At 47.4% G+C, this 22206-nt stretch overlaps 1 protein-coding gene across 1 annotated transcript; it reads left to right on the forward strand.

Annotated features, from left to right (window-relative positions):
• Positions 1 to 399: 399 nt before the first annotated feature.
• SNF8 (SNF8, ESCRT-II complex subunit) lies at positions 400 to 16483 on the forward strand. The gene is made up of 8 exons (XM_015409235.1): positions 400 to 534; positions 2389 to 2439; positions 4972 to 5110; positions 7168 to 7272; positions 9699 to 9771; positions 12188 to 12311; positions 13168 to 13269; positions 16153 to 16483. Exons 1-8 carry the CDS (start codon positions 478 to 480, stop codon positions 16288 to 16290), a joined length of 789 nt encoding a protein of 262 aa, XP_015264721.1. The 5' UTR covers positions 400 to 477; the 3' UTR covers positions 16291 to 16483.
• The last annotated feature ends 5723 nt before the right edge of the window (positions 16484 to 22206 follow it).

A 22206-nucleotide genomic window follows, 5' to 3' on the forward strand; every position in this document is an offset into this window, starting at 1 on the left:
TCCGCCCCTTTGCACAGAAAAGATCTCCGTCGCTGCCACGCAGCAGCGCAAGCTTGCAACATACCGCGGAACATGCGCAAGTTTCTGGTACTATTAAGGCAGTTTTGGACTGGACCCCCAAAGATCTCTGTACATTCCGCAAAGGCAGCCCTGCTTTTATTTTTATTTAAGTCTTGTGGCACCTTAACAGATTTTTGTTTGGTAGCTTTGAGCAGCTAACCGTTAAGAGGCCATAAAGACTCTCGGTTTGCCCCGCCTCGCTCCAGATCTGGGGAACAATAAACTGGGAAGACAGCATCAAAGCAACCATCTGACAGCCAGGGGGAAGGGAAAGCCAGAGCCAGCCCAAACTCACTTCCTGTCTGTCGCAGGCTTGTGACGAAAATGGGGGCGGGAGGCTTTGTAAATACAGGCGCTTCATCTTTCCACCTTGCTGTGTTTCCTGCTGTTCCCCCCAAGAAAGCAGCTCCGCCTGCAATGATGCACCGACGGGGGGTCGGAGCCGGGGCCATCGCCAAAAAGAAGTTGGCAGAGGTGAGATTTCGCCCTCGCCCCCCCCCCCCGGCTGAGCTAGGCTGATCTGCCTTCCTCTTCCTCCTCTCTCGCCCTGCCCTTGCAGAGGGCGAGAGGGAATCGGGTTTCCGATGTTGTTCTAAAGGCAAGTTGTACGGTTGCCAGCTTCCAGGTGGCACCTGGAGATCTCCTGCTGTTCCAATTAGGGTTGCCAGCTCTAGGTTGGGAAATACCTGGAGATGTTTGGGGAGGGGAGGGAATTTAATTGGGTATAATGCCATAGAGTTCACCTTCCATAGCAGCTGTTTTCTCCAAGTGAACTGAACTCTGTCACCTGGAGATCAGTTTGTAAATAATACCAGGAGACCTCCAGCCACCACCTGGAGATTTACAAACAAATAAACAGAATAATCTGTTGCGCTGTACAAATCACACTAGGGGCTACTGTCTTCTTATACAGTTCTACTTGTAACCAAAATTAATACCCATAGCAAATAGTTTTGCTACCATGCATAAATGACAACTGCACCAGTTGCATAGTGACCTAATAGTCCTTGAAAGTGCAAGTCTCTCTTCAGATTGGTGTGGTCACCAGCTCATGATGCAGAGAAGAGTTTCCAGAAGAAAGCATGCAATAGATGGCATGAGCTCAGGACTAGCTGTAGTGCGAACCAAAGGAGCGGCTCTGATTCCTAGCTACTTGGAACATACTTGTAGACTTTGTGTCATTTTGAATCTTGCCAGAGCTGGGTTGAACTCCATCACTAAAGAAAAGTGGTCTGATGAAGCCCTAAGAAATGGCAAAGCAACCTAGGCATGCCGTCACTGCTCCTTTGGTTTGCACTTGGGGTTCGCACAGCAAAATAACTTGAGATAGCCCTGCCTTATAGCTAAGCAGAAGGAAATAAACATGGCTTGCCTCGTCTGTTTTCCCCTTCCCTCTTATGCCCCACCAGCCACAGTTGGGACACTCACCTGGAGCTTCCTTCTAGAGCTCATTGTATTGCTTCCCACAATGGGCCTTACTCTTAGTAGAATATAAATATAAAACACTACAAAAACTGCTAGTACAGATCATATAGTGATGGTGAGGCGTTAGGAGCGTTAACGTAATATGGGTACAGTCAGCTAATATCTCAGTCCAGGTCATATTGGCGGAGCACAGGTTGTGGATGATTGTATTGATATTAATATTGAGGCCAGGGCCTTAGTTTGTTAAGTGCAGCTCACTAGTTGAAGGCCTGCTGGAAGAGCTCCATCTTACAGGCCCTGCAGAACTGTAAAAGGTCCCGCAGGGCCCTGATATCTTCCGGGAGCTCATTCCACCAGTGCGGAGCTGCCACTGAGAAGGCCCTGGCTCTCATCGAAGCCAGGCTGGTATCTCTGGGGCCCAGAAGGGCCAAACAATTTTGGGAGCCTGATTGTAGTGTGCCAGGCAATGTGCAACAAAATCATGAGTCCACACAGCATAATCCCAAAACAAAACCTGAAGGAAAACAGCCCCCCTCACAAAGAACCTAGTTGTGAAACTTTATTACACAGTGTCCCAGGACACAACAGGAAAGCACAGTTGTCCACAAGGGGAAGTGCTGTGGGCCTGATCTAATGAAGGTGTTTAGGAAGCATGCAACATGATTGCTGAACTTCCAGAAGGAGAGAGAGGACCGCAGATGTTGTGCCACAGATGAGAAGGCCATATTCTGGGTTCCTGCTAGATAGATTTTGTGAGAGCAAGACACCCACTTGAACTTCTGTGTTGATGACCTTGGAATCCAGACATATGCATATGGGAGAAAAATGTGTTCTTGATATCATTGCGTAGTTAATGTAAAAAAAAATCTGCAACTTTCTGTTGTTGTTTTTTCTCCTCTGTAGGCCAAATACAAGGAACGGGGGACAGTTCTGGCAGAAGACCAATTAGCCCAGGTGAGGTGGGGCTATACTTTTTGGAACTGGAGGGACTGTTGTTGCTTGCATGTAATGAAGGCATTTGTGCCCAATGCTTAATTAACCTGTGGAACCCACTAGCACAGGACATTGTGAGGATTAGGGGCAGAAAATGAAAGGCAAATGGAAGAAGAGTCCACCCAAGTGATAGGCAATCAGTGGACTATAAGGAAATAGCTAATGGGTTGTGAATTGCAAATTTGTAATAAAAGGCTGAAATGGTGTTTGATTTTCATTGTGTCTTTAATAAAAGTATTGTTTGAACAACTTGAAGTTTTGGTGCGGTTTTAATCTCTGTATTGTGCTTGCTGTCATGAAATACATCAAGATGGGTTAGTCTCTCTGTAGCGGCAGTAAAGAACAAGGATCCAGGAGCACCTTAAAGACTAACAAAATTTGTGCTGGGTAGGAGCTTTTGTGAGTCACTGCTCACTTCGTCAGGTATCTGAAACTCATACCCGGCCACAAGTTTTGTTACTCTTTAAGGTGCTACTGAACTCTTGCTCATTTCAACCATTGTGAGATAAGTTACTGATTTGCAACCAGTTAGTTATTTGGTTTCTTTTGTAACTTCTGTTTCATTTTCCTGTTTTGGGTGGTTTGACGACAATTCCCTCCTCCTCCTGATTGCATTGATTAAGATTAAGATTAAGGGCATGCGCTATGACAGCTGCTAATCATCCCCAGAGTGGGAACTTCCCTCTGACCTCTCTGACTGGATGCTGCCAGCAGTTCGAGTGCTGAGATACTGATGAAACATTCTAGGGTTGCCAGCCTCCAGTTGGTGGCTGGAGATCTCCTGCTATCATATCTGATCTCCAGGCAATAGAGGTCAGTTCCCCCTGGAGAAAACAGCGGCTTTGGAAGGTGGACTCTGTGGTATTACGGCCCATTGAAGTCCCTCCCCTCACCAAACTCCGCCCTCCTCTGGCTCCACCCCCAAATCTCTAGGTATTTCCCAACCTGGAGCTGGCCCGAAACCATTCTAACCCACAATGTCTGTCTTTGCTTTCTGACTCCGAACTTGCCACAGATGGTCTTTCATTAACTTTTCTGGGGTCTCCCCTGAGAGAAGTCATCTGGGCTGCCCAAACTGAGTTGGATCCAACCAGCTTTTTCACTGGTGACAAAGCAATCAGGGATCCCTGGGGACCACCAAAAAAGCTATGCTGGGAAATTGTGAGATCTGCATGGACAGGAACCCCTGTGGAAAGGAGGCTGTAAGAAGCCAGGGGAACTGGGCAAGTCTCCGTAAAAAAGCTGGCTAGATTCAACCCGTTATTTTCATTGGGTTGCACTGCTGTGGGGGGTAGTGTTCCCTCTAAGCTGAGTTAGTGTGAGCTAGCTCAAGTTTTTTAGCCCCCGGCTCACACATTTTTGCCTTAGCTCAGGAAGGATGGCTCCAGAGCAAACTGATTAATGCAGTAGCCAAATCGCTCGCTCACAACTTTAATGCCAGTAGCTCACAAAACAGAATTTTTGCTCACAAGACTCCACAGTTTAGAGGGAGCATGGGGGGGGGCACATCTTGGCCAGGAACAACTTAGGTCCGACTCCTGAAGTCATCAGCAGCTGGAAGGGAGGAGTAAGAGTGAAAAGCTAACATCTTCTTTACCCACGGAGAGTCCCAGCCTCTCTGCATTTGAACAGATTCTATTAGAGGCTGCAGAAATTGCTGGAGCCCCTTTCATAGGGTTAAAATACTCATCCGCAGAAATGGAACTGCGCGTCTGAGCTGCTAGTTTGAACTAAGCAGTGCAGTGTGTCAGTGTGGAGGGTCAGTGTGGGGTTCTTTTAAAAAATTTATTATTATATTTCTACCCCGCCCTCCCCGCGAACGGGCTCAGAGCGGCTCACACAGGGTTGTGGTTAGGACCTGGATTCAAATCCCTACTCTGCCACAAAACTCAGTGGGTGTCCTTGGGCTGGTCAACTTTGGTCAGCCTAGCCTATCTCATGGGATCGTTGTGAGGATAAAATGACAGAAGGAGTGTTGTGTAGAGAGACCCAGTGTGGTGTAGTGGTTAAAAGCGGTGGACTCTAATCTGGAGAACTGGGTTCGGTTCCCCATTCCTCCACATGCAGCCAGCTGGTTGACCTTGGGTCAGTCAAAGTTCTCTCAGAGCTGTTCTCTCAAGAGCAGTCCTCGAAGAGCTCTCTCAGCCCCATCTGCCTCACAGGGTGTCTGTTGTGGGGAAAGGAACAGAAGATGACTGTAAGCCTTCCTTTGGGTAGTGAAAAGCAGGGTATAAAAACCAACTCTTCTTCTACTGCTTCTTTCCTGAGCTGCTTTTAGGAAAGACAGGGTAAAAACACATCGGTAGAATGGAATGGTAAAATGCTTTGGGAACCAATCTGATTGCAAAACAGGATATAAATGGGTCAAACAGTTGGCTTCTGATAGATGTCCTGTGTGAAATACAAGCTTCTGATAATTTCCAGATGAATGGAGTGAATGGTACGTCAGCCGGTTCAATGTTTCTCCTTCCTCTTCCATGTCTTTGTTGACAGATGTCCAAGCAGCTGGACACATTTAAAACTAACCTCGAAGAGTTCGCCAGCAAACACAAACAAGAGATCCGTAAAAACCCGCAGTTCAGAGTCCAGTTCCAGGACATGTGTGCAACGATCGGTGTGGATCCGCTCGCCTGTAAGAAATGAGAGAGGCTTGGGGTGGACTGGGATGTGTCTCAGAGGACTTTCAGTACCATCCTGAGCACTGGCAGTCTGCCAAGCAGTGGCTTCAGTGGACTTAAGGGTGTAACTCTGTTTAGGAGGGCGCTGTTTGCATCTTTGCTGCCAGTCTAACTTCCTGGTGCAGGGCTCCTCTCTCAGGTCTTCTGTTTTCCACCAAAAACAGGAATAGTGTTGCTTCCCAAATAGCTGGTTTTACTCTGGCATAGTGTTGTGTTTAGTGCATCAGCCTCGGACAGGGAGATCTGGGGTGAGATTTCCGTGCTGCCCTGGAGGGAAATGGGAACCATGTATGCTGCACTAAGCTTTTGGGTAGAAAGTTGAGGACAAAGCAGAAACAACTGTAGTGCTGATATTATGTGTTGCTAGCTCCCTTAGCTGGGACCGTTGCAGTACAGAGAACAGTTTGGTGTAGTGGTTAGGAGCGCGGACTCTAGTCTGGGAGAATTGGGTTTGATTCCCCACTTCTCCACATGCAGCTGCTGGAGTGACCTTGCGTCAGTCACAGTTTTCTCAGAACTGTTCTCTCTTGAGCCGTTCTCAGAGTTCTCTCAGCCCCACCTACCTCACAGGGTGTCTGTTGTGGAGATGGGAAGGGAAAGGAGATTGTAAACCACTCAGAGACTGCGAGTGAAGGATGAGGTATAAATCCAGTCTCTTCTTCTTTTTCTGCATGTGTTTTGTAGTGAAAATAGATATGAGGGTACTGTGCCAAAGCCACCCAGCACGACAATCTGCATTTTGCAATCTGTTTAGACCAGTGATGGCGAACCTTTTAGAGGCCGAGTGCCCAAACTGCGACCCAAAACCCACTTATTGATCGCAAAGTGCCAACACGGCAATTTAACCTGAACACTGAGGTTTTACTTTAGAAAAAACAACTCATACATTAACTTAAGCTGATCCAAACAAAGTAAGGAAAGCAATCCCAAATGCTTTCATTTACTTAAAATTATTTGGCAGAGAATTCGACACTTTAATGATGGTCTGGGCCTGGCTGGGGCGATGGCACGTGTGCCCACAGAGAGGGCTCTGAGTGCCATAGGTTCGCCACCACTGGTTTAGACAATCTGTATTTCAGGCACAATCTATCCTGTCACATTCCATGGGATTGGTATAAGGCTCAATAGCACTGTGCTGCCCCCTCTGTAATTCTTCGATTCTCCTTTTGGCCTGGTACTTGCCAAGCAAAATGGCTTGGAGGGGGACACTGGCCAGGTTAAAAGAAGCCAGTGGGGTGTTGCCCTTCACTCTTGCCAACTGCCCTCCAAGCAGGAAATAAGATAACTAGCCAGTTTGGTGCAGTGGTTAAGAGCGCAGACTCTCATCTGGGAGAACCGGGTTTGATTCCCCACTCCTCCATGTGCATCTGCTGGTATGACCTTGGGTCAGTTACAGGTTCTTTCACAGCTGTTCTCTCAAGGGCAGTTCTCGGGAGAGCTCTCTCAGCCCCACCTACCTTACAGGGTGTCTGTTGTGGGGAGGGGAAGGGAAAGGAGATTGTCAGCCACTCTGAGACTCCTTTGGGTAATGAAGGGTGGGGTATAAAACCAAATTTCTTCTTCTAAATGAGAGCTCCAAGCAGGGCCGAGGTGAGCTCCTCTGCATCATGGCCGGTGTGTATTTCCTTAAGGAGGCGGAACGTTGGATCTGCCCTGGCTCAGGTTCTGTTTTACTCTCGGTTTATGGGGATCCCAGAGTACATTCAAGTCTGATTGTAGCTGGTGCTCAGTAATTGTATAGTTGTGGCAATGAGGGGAGTGTGTAAAGATGGCAGGTTCTCAGAATTGCGGAATGAGAGGCAACAGTACCACATAAGGGAAGGCCTTTCCTTAGGATGACAGACGGCCATAGGTAGGATCTCTCCTCTTGGCTTCTGAGCTTCAGATGGATGGTTCAGAATCATGAGGACTAGAAGATTTTTTCTTTTAATCTACTGTTGTGGAATTGCATCTGAAAGAGTAGGAATGTGTGCAATCCTATTCATGCTTTCCTTTTGTCCTCTTTCTGCAGCCGGTAAAGGATTCTGGTCTGAAATGTTAGGTGTCGGTGATTTTTACTATGAGCTGGGGGTCCAGATTATCGAAGTCTGCCTGGCTCTGAAGCACAGGAACGGAGGTGAGGCGGGCGGCTGCTCATTTACAGGCCCAGTGTCTCTGTTTCTCTTGTTGTCACTCTCCTTCTTGCCTGTTCTCCACTCTACAGGTTGATCATTTGCAAGCTTTTTGGCTGCACTAGAGGGCCCCTCCTCGAAACATGGTTATTATTTCCTGTTGTACGTCAAACAGCACCTTTCCATATAGAACGTTTTTAAGGTCGCTAACGGTAAATAAATAACTGAACCCAGTATTAATGATAAGCCCTGACCTGGATGGCCCAAGCGAGCCCTATCTTGTTAGGGCTCAGAAGCTAAGCAGGGTCGGCCCTGGTTAGTACTTGGATGGGAGACCACCCAGGAAGTGCAGGGTTGCTGTGCAGAGGCAGGCAATGAAGATAACAATACAGGGGTTGCAGTATCAAAAACTAATAACAACAGAAATACTGCAATTGTGCATAAATGTTGTGACGACCCCTTTACTGGGGAGGTCTGGTTTCCCTTTAAAAGTGTTCTTTATGTTTTTCTCTACTGGGTAATCCGGCTGCCACCAGGAAATTTAAGGCTTTCCAAACCTTTATAATATAATATTCATCACTGGGTAGGTATATCGAGGGTTTAGGCTTTCATGAGGATCTATGTGTTTTCTGGGAAGAATTTCTTTCAGAACTGGTATCTTAAATAAAAGTAGATTTATTGATATTTCACACACTTTTCTCTCCCACTGTCAGGGATCTGGGCATGTAACTTTGTAACACTTTTTTCTTTAAGTCCATATAATCTTTACTGTTTCCTAGACACTCAGCTTCAGCTTATAACTGTTTCAACACAGAACTGCTTGTCACTTTCTTTCAGACACAGCACTTAACTCTCATATCACACACAAGAAGGTCTCTCCTTCAGACCCCAGAACTAAACTCATCCTACACAGGGATGCTTCACTCTTCTCCCTGTCACAGAACTTAACTGATCTTCTGCTTCTCTCACAGAAATCAGAACTAAAACTGCTTAACTGAACATCAACTGTCTTCATCAATATCTGCTCATCCACACAGAATCATTTCCAAAACCCCTCCCCCTCTCTGTCACTCACCAATCACACCACTTGCTTGTTTCCACTACTCTAGACTATCATACAGCCATGCATCCAAATTTTAAAAAGACACACACACATAAACAAGGAATCGTTACACATGTCTTTACAGATAATAACAAATGATGAAATGATGGACGAAACTCTCCGGAATAGCTTCCGTTTGGTGAGCCTTCTTCTTACGTCAGTCAACCTACTGAATACATTTTACAGTCAATGTTCCATCAAGGAATAAACCAAGCCTCAATTTCAAAATGTTACCAACACTTCATACATACGATCAGTTTTCTTCACTTCACTTCATATCATCAGTTGTCTTCTTCACTTCATATCATATTCACTTCATACAACTGATCGTATGTATGAAGTGGTGGTAACATTTTGAAATTGAGGCTTGGTTTATTCCTTGATGGAACATTGACTGTAAAATGTATTCAATAGGTTGATTTAACATAAGAAGAAGGCTCACAAAACGGAAGTTATTCCGGAGAGTTTCGTCCATCATGTCATCATTTGTTATTATCTGTAAAGACATGAAATTAATGTTATACTGAATGTATATGTTTTTGTATGCTCATAGGATTATAAAGAATTTATGAATATATGTATGCACAATTGCAGTATTTCTGTTGTTATCAGAGGCAGGCAATGGCAAGCCACTTCCGTTTGTCTCTTGCCCTGAAAAACCTATGGGGTCACCATAAGTTGGCTGCTTCCTGACACCGCTTTTCATCACCATTAATGAAAACCAATAAAGCACTCAGTCATAATATAGTTCATTAGAAACCAATTGTCAAGTTCCCTGGTTGCTAAAGACAGACGTATCCAGAGCCTGTAACAGAGAATGAGAGGGTCTGTGCACACCTTCGTCCTTCCCGATTTGCCACAGCCTTCATAGAGTAGCCATCTCCCTCAAAAAGATTGGGGATCCATGGTTATGACCAAGGCTCCCTCTAAGGTGTGGAGTCTTGTGAGCAAAAAATTCCACTTTGTGAGCTACTGGCATTAAAGTTGTGAGTGAGCAATTTGGCTTCTGCATAAGTTAGTCTGCTCTGGGGCCCTCCTTCCTGAGCGAAGACAAAAATGTGTGAGCTGGAAGCTAAAAAACTATGAGCTAGCTCACACTAACTCAGCTTAGAGGGAGCACTGTTTATGACTCAGGATAACACAGTGTCGTGCTTTCCTTCTGTTCTGTAAGCCCATCGGTGCGTGCCTTCCCCTCCCTCCTCTGTTGTGTTTTATAACCCTTTCCACTCCGCCGTTCGTTCTTCTGCAACAGTGTGCCAGATGCACATAACAGAGCCGAGCAGAGGCCGCTGGACATTAACCTGCTTCCTGCCTGTTCGTTCCAACTAGGATTAATAACTCTGGAGGAGCTCCATCAGCAAGTGCTGAAAGGCAGAGGAAAGTTCGCTCAAGACGTCAGCCAGTAAGCATCACGTTTATGACTCTGTGTGCTGGGACTGCGTAGACAGAGGGCAAAACAAATGAAACCTGTCAAGTCGGCTGCCTGGCTTGAACTCGACCATTTGTTCAGTCCAGTTCCAGGCCTTCCTGGGGCCTGAGGGATCTTTCTCTGGCGAAGCCTCTTCAGTCAGAGGAAGGCTTCTTGGGCCAGAGATGGGCTTCCGACTTGGCTGGGCGGAGTGGTAGGGTATGAGCCAGTAAGCTCAGTTTGCAGAATTATGTGTGCAGAATTCTTGTGGCAAAGCCCAGGGGAGGAGTAGGGAAGAGGGGGCTCCATTGCATGTAAATTTACATGCTCCATTTGTGTAAATTTTGGCCCAGCTCCTGTGAAACATGAGAACTGTCTGCCCTCGCTCCAAGCAACCCCGTGACCTCTGAAAAGCTGTTGCTGGGGATTGGGGGTGGGGGGGAGGAATTGGGTCCAGTCACTTCCCCTTCACTGCGGCAGAGCAACATAAGAACATAAGAGAAGCCAATGTTGGATCAGGCCAGTGGCCCATCCAGTCTGTCACACAGTGGCCAAAAATATCAGGTGCCATCAGGAGGTCCAGCAGTGGGGCCAGGACACTAGAAGCCCTCCCACTGTGTCCCCCCCCCAGCACCAAGAATACAGAGTATCACTTGCCCCAGATGGAGGGTTCCTATCTATACCTTGTGGCTAATAGCCACCGATAGACTTCTGCTCCATATGTTTATCCAATTCCCTCTTGAAGCTGTCCATGCTTGTAGCCGCCGCCACCTCCTGTGGCAGTGAATTCCATGTGTTAATCACTCTTTGGGTGAAGAAGTACTTCCTTTTATCCGTTCTAACCCGACTGCTCAGCAATTTCATTGAGTGCCCACGAGTTCTTGTATTGTGAGAAAGGGGGAAAAGTATTTCTTTCTCGACCTGCTCTATCCCACGCATAATCTTGTAAACCTCAATCGTTTCACCCCTCGGTTGTTGTTTCTCCACGCTAAAGAGCCCCAAGCGCTTTAACCTTTCTTCATAGGGAAAAGTGTTCCAGCCTTTTATCATCCTAGTTGCCCTTTATGCAGTTTTCCCAATGCTATAATATCCTTTTTGAGGTGTGGTGACCAGAACTGTACACAGTACTCCAAATGAGATCGCACCATTGATTTATACTGGGGCATTATGATCCTGGCTGATTTGCAATCTTTCTGTGCAAGCAGGAGGGGCTGTGGCTCAGTGGCAGAGCACCTGTTTGGCATATAAAAGGTCCCAGGTCCAATCCCTGGTATCTCCAGTTAAAAGGACTGGGCAGTAAGTGATGTGAAAGACCTCTGCCTGAGACCCTGGAGAGTTGCTGCCAGTCTGAGTAGACAACACTGACCTTGATGGACCAAGAGTCTGATTCAGTATAAGGCGGCTTCATGTCACCTGATTTCCTCCTTTTTTCTGCAGCCTCTGCATAGCAGTTCTCTCCATGGAGTTCCCCCAGCCAGCCTCATCAGCCTTAAAGGCACAGTCCCACAAGAATTTCTCCTGTAAATGCTTTTTTTGATCATTTTTAAACCTTTTTTAAAGGCATGCACTCCTTTAAGCAAAGTGGGGCGCTGTAGTTGACTAATTCCCGCACTGAGCAAGGGGGTTGGAGTAGGTGACCTCGAGGATCGCTTCTAACTCTGTGTCAAGAAACTGTTCTCCTTTAAGAGCGTTTTTCTTCCTAAGTGTTAGCTTTCTTGACTGTAGAAGTCATCGCCCCCACCTGCCGGCTTGTTCTCAGAGTTGTTGCTTAGGCAGGCAGAAGTGATTAACTTGCAGCAGCTGAGAACTGTCATCTGAAGTGGTTGACAGCTTGCAGTTTAGAGCTCTGTCCTGGTAACTGCCTTCTATTGACTAAATGGCCTTTCTTTCTACACTATGAACTTCGGCCCCACCAGAAAAAAACGTACCCCATAAGCCACATGCCTGCTTGGTGGGTTCTTGAATTCTGCCTCTTCCTACTTGCAATCTTGGGTCTAATTTGTCAGTCGGCTTCTCAGCCTCCCTCTTGTAGTTCTTTTTATTTTGCTCAGTAACATTCTTCACTTTTCAAGCTACTGTTCTGATCTTGCCGATCATATGTAGAAGGTATTCCTCTCCTGCTGGAAAACGTATTCCACCCCCTCTGAGGTTACTGAGGTTTCAGCAGGTGGTGTGCTTTCACCTTGAAACATAATTTCATATCCACAAGGACTAGAAGCTTGATTCATTTTTTTAAAGAATGAAAGCTTGAACATCTGCGGAAGTTCAGTTCTGTACCCATTGCTGCTTTTTCTTTTGGCTTCTCTGTGCTTTCTTACAATCACAGCATAAACAGAGCTCAGGGGTATCGTGGAGAATGGCAGTACTCACGTGTCAACCTAGCCTGACTCTTCCTCTTCCTATTCCCCAGGGACGACCTCATCCGCGCAATTAAGAAGCTGAAAGTTCTCGGAAACGGCTTTGGGATCCTTCCTGTGGGCGGAACCTACCTGATCCAGTCTGTGCCTGCTGCACTGAACATGGATCACACCCGCGTGAGCTGAGGTACCTGTGTCTGGAGAAGACCAACCGGAACAAAACTGGCCTGGCTCTCTTGTCTGAAGTCAGGGATCTCCACCGGGGTGCCCACCATTGTGTTCTTCTGGTGCCCACATCCTCCTGCTCCCAAAAATCTGTCCTCAAGCAAAGAGCTAATCTTGGCTTTCCTCCACGTCACTGGCGCAGGAGTGGGTTTGGAAAACAGCTAGCTCCGTTATGGGAGAACTTGCCAACTTTTATTGGTTGCTCCTCCCCTTAGCAGCCATTTTGTGGTGGGGCTCATTTCCCTTTTCTCAAACTTCCAGAAGCACCCACTGGTTCAACAAATTTGGGGACCCTCTGCGGTCTTGGGAAGCTGTGCCTTGACAAGGGATGTGTCTGCATAATGCAATTTGAAATGTTCTAGTGGTTGAAATTTGGATGGGTGTCTATTTTCCCATTGTGGATCTGTAGTTTTGTGAACGTGGCTGGGGAATCCTCGATAGAGGTATCTCCGCATTTTCCCAGAACTAAGTTTCCCAGGGTCCTGCAGGAGGAAAGCTGGGACTCTTAAACTTTATGAAAACCAGTCTGAGGGCTGCCTGCTACCAGGCATATCTCCTGTAACATGGAGTTCATGAAATAATTTCTTTGTGTTCCATTTACCTGCAGTGACAGCCCATAAATGATAACAGGGTAGGGGTTTGAACTGGATGCCTTTCCCAAGCTTCGCTTTTACCCGGAATAACCTTGGGCCCTCAGGTGTGCAAACCGGGGGCTCTACCACTGACCCTATAGACTGGTGTGCGTGAAATGTCTCTTCTGTGTTTAAGCAGAGCTCAGAGCCTTCTTTACAAATGGCCTCTGATGTAGACCTGCTTGCTTTGTTCTCTGTTCCAGAAAAAGGGGTACGTGACCATCAGCGAAATCCAATCCAGTTTGAAATGGGAAGCGCAGCGAGCCAAGCAGGTGCTGGTAGGTAAACTATTTGATGGTTCCTAGGAAGGGAACTCAAAGTGCAGGGAAAGCACGTGTCGCATGCAGAATAGCTAAACGTGCGTATAGATCTTTTAGTGTCTAAAGGGACAATAATACCTATTGCTTACTGTAATATCTGCACAGTAAGCAGTAGGTATTATTGTCCCTATAACAGGGGTCACGAACGTGGTGCCTATGGGCGTCGCAGCGCCCGCCAACACCTTTCCTGGTGCCCGCCAAGTGTTTTTAGAAAGTGGGCAGGACCAGGTGGGGATTTTAGCCAGCAAGACTTCTCCCCATTGGACATTTGATTGACTGTGCAGATGATTCAGAACATTGCTTTTTGGGTTCCCAGCCCCCAGGTGGAAGCAGGGGATCCCCCAATTTCACGGGCTCTTGGCCAGCGGGGGAAGCGCCAACCCCAGCAACTACCCCCTGGCATGACATCCCCAACGTGATGATGTCACGCGGAAGTGATGTAATCCGGGCTCTTGGCCAGCGGGGGAAGCCCCAACCCCAAGAACTACCCCCTGGCATGACATCCCCCATGTGATGATGTCACGCGGAAGTGATGTAATCATGCCCGGGATGTTGCATGGCAACGCTCTGTTATTTGGGGCAAAACTCTATGATAACCATAGCGTTAGCTTCTGAGCTCTGGCAGGATTGGGCTAGCCTGGGCTATCCAGGTCAGGGCAATCAACAAAGCTTGTGTTGGAATCATGGGAACCGGGTGGACCAAAGCGATCTGGGACAAGGGGCCACAGGGAAGAGGGGAATTGGGTGAAAGCCAGGTAGGAAAAGGTAGAATCCCTTTGTATCTATAGCTGAGAAATAGCCCCACAGGCTTAAGAACATTTCAGGATCGAATTGCCTTGACCCCAAATCGAGCAGCAGCTTTGGCCTTAGTTGTGAGGTATGCAAGTATCTGTTTCTCTAGGATCGAATTGCCTTCAGCAGCAGCTTCGGCCTCAGTTGTGAGGTATGCAAGTATCTGTTTCTCACCAGGCGTGAGTGAAACAGAATGTCATGTAACGGCTTTTTAGTCCAGAAGAGGGAAACCAGAATGGTGAGAGGGTTGGAATCAAAGTCTTATGAGGAAAGGCTGAAAGATCTGGGGTATGTTTATCCTGGGAAAGAGAAGGCTTAGAGGGGACATGATTGCAGTCTTCAAATATTTGAAGGGTTGTCATGTAGAAGATGGAGCAGATCTATTCTCTCTTGCTCCGGATTGCAAGACTAGATCTAATGGGTGAAAATTACAAGGGAGTTGATACCGGCTAAATATCTGGAGAAACTTCCTAACTGTAAGAGTGGTTGAGCAGGTGGTGGATGCTCCTTCGCTGGATGTTTTCAAGCGGAGGCTGGACAACCATCTTTCAGCTATCTTTCGGCTCTGCTCCTGCAGAGTGCAGGGGGTTGGACTAGATGACCTGCAAGGTCCCTTCCAACTCTAACATTCTATGATTCTATGATGTGAGATGTAGTTCAGCATGAAGAAATCCTGTGGAGCACGTTCTTAAGTGGCTCTCCAGAAGGCACAGTATGGAAGTTTGAGCTGTGAGCACAAAAAAGATCAAGATCTGCTCACAAAATATAGTTCACTGGATAGGTGCTCCGTGATCTCTATATGAATAATGCCTCTTTTCCTGCTCAAGGTGTCCTTGCAGATTCCATCAGCCCAAGACAGCTAACTAGACAGTGGTCCAGTCACATGATAGTCTGCAGGGCTCTTCTTCAGAAAGAAAATGCAATCTTTACATTAAGGTATATTGGAGAGGTCGGCGGGACGCTAGACTAGCCAGTATGTGAAAGGAACGGCAGGGCAAGATTTCGATTTGACTAATGAGCTTCTTAGAGATAACTTTACAGAAAGGGAAGTGAGAGAGGTAAACAGTTGCCATTAGTCCAAGTGTGAACCATGCACGGGTTTTTATGCCAGTGTGCTAAAAATCACACCAGTGGCTCCTGTTTATTGATGAGGAAGTGGCATGCAGAAGAACAAAGGTCTCACAACAAGCCAGTGTTTAGCCTGCGGAAACTGCATGGATTTACTAACCCACATGCCAGTTCTCTGAATGTTCCATTGTGTAGCTTCAGTGATCACAAGTGAGCTTTCTTACATCAGCTATTGATCTGCTCTGGATTTTGACCTACTTTGGATCGAACTGTAAAAGGCTGCAGACCCTCTGGCATAGCATTGCTGACCTGCAGTTTGGTGCAGTGGTTAAGTGCGCGGACTCTAATCTGGGAGAACTAGGTTTGATTCCCCACTCCTCCACTTGCGGCTGCTGGATGACCTTGGGCAAGCCATGGTTCTGTCAGAGCTGTTCCCTCAAGGACAGTTCTCTGAGCTCTCTCATCCCCAGCTGCCTCATAAGGTGGCTGTTGTGGGGAGGGGAAGGGAAAGGAGTTTGTAAGCCGCTCTGAGACTCCGAGTGAAGGGCTGGATGTAAATCCAGTCTCCTCCTCCTCCTCCTGCAGGTGGCGGCTGGAGATATCCTGGGATTACCGCTGATCTCCAGGTGGCAGAGATCAGTTCACCTGGAGGAAATGGCTGCTTTGGAAGGTGGACTCTGTGGCACTATAGACCACTGAAGTCCCTCCCTTCCCCAAACCCTTTTTCAGACTCCAACCCCCAATCTCCAGGTATTTCCCAACCCAGAGCTGGCGACCCTACCCTGGCACAGGTTCTTAAATAGGAAACCTCTCTAGTTTCAAACGCTCCATTCTTTTTTCTTGCCTACAATTGGGGAAAGACCATCTAATGACCAGATACCACTTGGGACAGACCTCTTCCCGACTGTGTTAGGAAATAAATTGCATGAAGGTCTGGAGAACCGCTTCCAAATTTTTTTTGTGTGCGTGTGTGTTTAACAGGACCACTTGCTGAAAGAAGGGATGGCCTGGCTTGACACGCAAGCCCCAACAGAACCCCAGTACTGGCTCCCTGCCCTCTTCACAGAACTTTACTCTCAGGAAATCACGCCAGAAGAAGCAAAAGAAGCTTTGCCCTGAGGACCAGGAAGGAAACAGAATTACCTGCGCTTCATTTAATGGAGTGGTGCTATCGTTGGTTGTTAACCAAGTGAAACAACTAAAAAAAAAATTGAGTTGTATCTAACTCCTTGTAAAAATTAAAGGAAAAAGGGTCTTGTTAAGAAAATGTCTGCACGACCATATTCTTACCTTCAGCAGGTATGGCCAAGCAGGAGTTTAAATTAAGAAGACGACGACGACGAAGAAGAGATTGGATTTATACCCTGCCCTTCACTACCCAAAGGAGTCTCAAAACGGTTTACATTTGCCCTTCCCCTCCCCAGAACAGACACCCTGTGAGGTAGGTGGGGCTGAGAGAGCTCTTGTGAGAACTGCTCTGAAAGACCTTGTAACTGACCCAAGGTCACTCCAGCAGCTGCATGTGGAGGAGTGCGGAATTAGAGTCCACGCTCCTAACCACTACACCAAACTGAAGACCTCTCTTTGAAAGAAGCAGTTGGAAGAATATAGAGCCCCTCCCTTCCCAGGTAAAGTAACTGTTTTCAGGATGGAGTAGGAGTTGGTATACTTGGTCAGAGGTCCCCAACCTTTTTGAGCCTGTGGGCACATTTGGAATTCTGACATGGTGTGGTCGGTGCTACAAAATGGTGGAGGCGGAGTCAGCCACAAAATGATGGCCACAGCTTAAATTCAGGAACACAGTGTAGATTCTTGTGCTGTGGTGGCAGGTGCTGCGAAAGCAACATTTTAAAAAAATCCACACAGCCAATCAGAATCCTTGCTGGGGAAAGCCTCGCCCACTTCCTAAAAACACTTGGCAGGCACCAGAAAAGGTGTCGGCAGGTACCATGGCTCCCAGGGGCACCATGTTGAGGACTCCTGTACTAGGTGATTTTCTCCCCTCCCCCATTTCCATGATTGTGGAATAAGATTCATCTGTCTTATTCTCTTCAGAAAGTGGGAGGGGCCTTTACAAGACAGGGCTTATTATTGGCTGCCTTCATTCAAAGGAAACAAAGGAAATTCAAAGGAAGCAATAGCATCAGTTTGGTGTAGTGGTTAAGAGCAGCGAACTCTAATCTGGAGAACCAGGTTTGATTCCCCCAGTCCTCCACATACAGCCAGCTGGGTGACCTTGGGTCAGTCACAGTTCTCTCAGAGCTGCTCTCTCACAGGGTGTCTGTTGTGGGAAGGGAAGGAGATTGTAAGCCCCCCTGAGACTCCGAGTGAAGGGCAGGGTATAAATCCAATCTCTTCTTCTTTAGTTGCCTCTGGAGGACTAGCAAGCATCCAAATTTGTGCTTCCATTCCCCTTTCTGGGTTATTTTCTTTTTATTCTCCCTTCCCCCCCTCCCCCGAGGGGGCTCTCTTTCATTTCTTTTTATTCCTCTTCTGCAGTTGTTTTGCAAAGTGTGACAACTAGTTGGATTTGCCTCCCATGGTAGCCACTGTGGGGTGGCACTCACTGCATCCTCTCAAAATTCCTGAAGCGTCTGCAGACTCAAAGTGCTTGGGGGGTCCCTGGTTTAAGGCTTGTCACACGCTTCAGAATTCGGCTGAAAAGGGTCACATATACTCAGATGTCTCTGCTGATTCAAGTCTCCCTCCAGAGTGTGCCTAAAAACTAAACTGATCTGATGCCGATCTGGCAAAAACACATGGGCACAGGGAAGGGGTTTTAGTGGTTCCTGTCAGTCTGGGACCTGGAACAACCAGGTTCAGATCTCTGTTTTATCCTGTGTGAAGTAGGTTAGGCTGAGAGTTGGTGACTGGGGCCAGTAACACATTACTGTGACCTTGAGTTGGGTGGCCAGTCACACATTCTCAGCCTAAGCTTCCTCACAGGAGAGGAGAACAATGTCTTACAACTGTTTTGGGTTCCCATTAAGGAGAAAAGAAGAGCATAAATCAAATAGGTTGTGAGCAGTGTTCCCTCTGAACTGAGTTAGTGCTAGCTCACAGTTTCTTAGCCTCCGGCTCACACTTTTTGGTCTTCGCTCAGGAAGGATGGCTCCAGAGCATCCTAATTTATGCAGTAGCCAAATCGTTCACACACAACTTTAATGCCAGGAGCTCACAAAGTAGAATTTTTGCTCACAAGGCTCCACAGCTTAGAGGGAACATTGGTTGTGAGGACACAAAAGGAGAGTGCTATGTATTGTATACCGCTCTGAGCTGCTTGGAAGGAGCGTGAGAGAGAAGATAGAGGGTTGGATCGAGCGAAACGTCCCCTCGTGCTACAGTTTTTGCAAAAGCAGCCACAAAGAAAAGACCACGGTAGACACTTGGGCCAAGTCAAACTGATTGTGTCCCTCACTTGTTCAAGATCTTGTGCCACCAGTTCTGGGGAGTATATAGGGAGGAAAGTGCCAGGCAATGCAGAGATCTTGCACATGCAGACCTGAGCTAAGTCGGTTTATTTAATTTCTAACCTGCCCTCCCCTACAAGTGAGCTCAGGGCAGTTTACAACAAATTCAACAGAATTTTTTTAAAAACCATATTTAAAACAATCGAGCAATAGTCCAATTTAAACCCCAATAGCATAACCACAAGATGGCAAAAGCATTGCAGAAGCTTCCCAGAAGGCATTAAGTGGATGCTCAGGTGGAACAGTTGTGATTGGGGGAAAGGTACGAAATCCCATTAAGATGGAAGGAAGGGGACAGGTGGAGCAGGGGAGGCCAATAGAACTGGAAACCTGCTGCCTCACCCAAAGGCCTGGCAAAACAACTCCATCTTGCAGGCCCTGTGGAACTGTAGTATGTCCCGCAGGGCCCTGATCTCCCTTTGGAAGGAGTTCCACCAGGTTGGGGCCAGGGCCAAAAAGGCCTTGCTTGAGGCTAAACAGACATCTTTGGGGTTGGGGACCACCAGAAGATGCTGTTTGGAGGAGCATAAGGCTCGCTGGGGGGCATATAGGGAGAGTTGGTCCTGCAGGTATGATGGTCCCAGACCGCAGAGTTGTCAAACATGCAGCCCGGGGGCTGGATCAGGCCCCCGGTGGAACTGGCTGTCTTCTGCTTCTTCCAGTTCAGCTGCTGCTGCGTCATTGTAGGTTTCGGGCTTACAGATACACACCTGAACAGCATACTCAAGATTGCAACAGCACTAGGGCTCCCAAATCGCGGCGGGGGTTCCGCATGTCTTTGCAGAATCCGTGCCACGGGGACAGCGAGACGCGTTGCACCGCCGTCGCCAGGACATGACGCTACGCGTCGCTCTGGCGGGTGCAACGCATCTCGCTGTCCCCGCGGCATGGATTCTGCAAAGACACACGATCCCCCGCCGCGACTTGGCAACCCTAAACAGCACAGACATTTTGGTGTAATAATTCAGAGCAAGAGGTGTCAGTTATCAGACACTGTTAAATAAAATATTGCAAGAGTGCTAATGTTTTAAGTATGTTTTTATTTTAAGTAAAAAAAAAAAACACCACCACCCTTTGTGTTTGTGTCCTTTATGAAGTTTTTATCTCCGCTACCTGGCATTACATTTTACGACACACGTGGCCCGGCCCAACGAGGTCTCATTTATGTCAGATCCGGCCCTCATAACAAATGAGTTCGACACCCCTGGCATAGGGCTTTAACCTTTACCTGACCCTGTACTCGACTGGCAACCGGTGCAGCTGGGCGCAGACCAGCCAGGGCCAGCCCTGCTTCGCTTCCGAGATCTGATGCGATCCGAGCTAGCCGGGGCCATCCAGGGCAAGGCAGCCGTTGTTTTACTGCCCCAGAAAGACGTAGGGGAAAAAAGAAGCCTTCTAATTCTGCCAAAACAAACTTTATTGCACAAAAAAACTGTATGTACAATTGTATATAAACAAGGTTTCTTTATTACCCTTGCGCATTCTTTTTAGCTTGTTAGGCCTAAAAATTCTGTCACTAAACTTTTGTCTAGCTCAGTCATCTAGGATTGTCACTTTTGAAAATGGACACATTCAGAAAACAGATGGCTATGGGGCAGCCAGAAAACCATATTCCTTTGTTTCTTACACCCACATGCGAGCTGTGTTGTTGTTGTTGTTGTTTAAAAAAAAGAATTAACCACATAAGGCATTTTCATGTTTTGTTCTGAAACAGAAATGTATATGAAATGGTTCAACAGCCAGCATGCATCTGAAATGGAGATCAGAGAATCACAAGCGCTCCGTACCTGGAGCGCCTCTAACCTTGGTGACTACAGACTGGGGGAGAGCCAAATATACACATCGATGCAGTCCAGAGAATATTCGGCCTGCCTAAATCCTATTGACTGCAGTGGGACTTAGAGAGCTTAACCAATGCCCCAAGCCCCACTGATTTCAACGGCGATTCAAGCACAATTAACTTTTGCTGGATCACACCCAAGGAGATTAAAACAAACATGATCAGTTGGCTTACCTCGTGAAGGCTCCTCCACAAGGCATCTAAATCCAAAGTTACACTAGAAATCTTGACACACACACACACACACACACACACCCCTGCAAAGCTTCCAAACCCTCTCTCTCCCTCCCTAGAAAGATGTACTTCCAGAACTAAACAGGTTTGCTAGATAGCTGGATTACTGTAACTGCTTCACAATTCAATTTGCAGAGGGGCGTGCTTTTCAGACTGCAACCTCCTCTGTTTTTACCACTAGGAAATAATCTTGAGAGAAGGGATTTACAGCAAGTTACTCTCTCGTGTACTGTGTGGAACTCTGTACTTCCACTTGCAAAAAGAATACTTCATCCTTCAAACACAGCGTTTTTGACAGCTCTGTTCCCTTCCCAAGCGTACAGTCCCACTTGGACTGACGTCTCCCCAAGCGTCTTCTGTCTCCCGCTTCCTTCTGACGCCAGACTCCAGACCCTGCTCCCGAAAGATGGGGCGTATGAGTTGCACAGACAGCAAAGCCTGCCGTTGCATCACCTGCGCTTCGAATTAGCACTGCCTTTTAAAACTGCCATAACTAAATATGCCTGCTCTCTTCTCTCCTGCGAGAGGCATCCATTGGTCACACAGAACTGGCTCTCTCTCTCTCTGTAACCTTCCCTTTTCCTGAATCATCAAGCTTACAAAGCTCCCCCCCCCCCGCCCCAATTATATGGAACTTACAAAAAAGGGGAGGATGAACCAGCAGAATTATAATAACGAGGACCACCAAAAGCAATTCCTAATTGAACTGGGAGAAGTTGACCTTGGAAGGTTGCTTACAAGGAAGAAACGTGTGTAAATGGAGGGTTTTTCCCTTGTGTTTCTTTTACCCTTTTCCTGCCTGAATCTGTTACTGGGTTGGGTGGGTTAGAACAGAGTAAAGCTTTGACATTTTTTTTAAAAAACCACCTTAAAGCCCATCTAGTGTCCAGCAGAAGTTACTCCTCTTTGGTCTGTCTAGGACAGGCAACACCAACCCCTACTGGGATGCCACAACCAAACATTAAAAGGAGGGGGAGGAGGGGCTCATCACAAACGGTCAAAAGTGCTTTTTCACAGGCTCTGGTTGCTGTGAGTCTACTGTGGTGCGGGAGCCGGCTGGGAAGATGCAGTATGTTGTGAAACGAAGACGACAGGACGAGGAGTCATGCTCTACACAACCTCATGCTCTTTTCGAATCGAGGGGGGACCAAAAAAAAAAACCCTACCCGCTCCCCACCCCCACCACGGTAGCTTCCAGAATACCACTTTATGCCAAGGTGTTCCTGGGTCTCCAGCAGAGAATGGACCATTTTGCAAAAAGAAAAAGAAAAGTCGCTCGTCGCGAGTCCGGTTCGGTTTAGCATCGAATCCTCTCTTAGTTTGACGGCATCGGTCCGGAGCGCTAGAGGAGGCGAGGGAACAAAGTGACGCTGCTCCATCCGTGCTCGCTCCGCTCTGGATCCAGCCGGGTCTCTCGGGGGGGGGGGGGGCCCCACAGGGCCAGGAGTCAGAAGCTCCCACCGTCGCTTCTTGGGTTTCCCCCAACAAATC

The sequence above is a fragment of the Gekko japonicus genome, unplaced genomic scaffold (genome assembly GCF_001447785.1).
Source record: "Gekko japonicus isolate JY-2015 unplaced genomic scaffold, Gekko_japonicus_V1.1 scaffold240, whole genome shotgun sequence".
Classification (NCBI taxonomy): domain Eukaryota; kingdom Metazoa; phylum Chordata; class Lepidosauria; order Squamata; family Gekkonidae; genus Gekko; species Gekko japonicus.

Bases quoted from the DNA above. Each gene is read 5' to 3' on its own strand.
- SNF8 (XM_015409235.1), top strand. From the start codon at position 478: ATGATGCACCGACGGGGGGTCGGAGCCGGGGCCATCGCCAAAAAGAAG. The intron at 535-2,388 runs GTGAGATTTCGC...TCTCCTCTGTAG, and splicing joins CCAAAAAGAAGTTGGCAGAG to GCCAAATACAAGGAACGGGG. The intron at 7,273-9,698 runs GTGAGGCGGGCG...CGTTCCAACTAG, and splicing joins TCTGAAGCACAGGAACGGAG to GATTAATAACTCTGGAGGAG.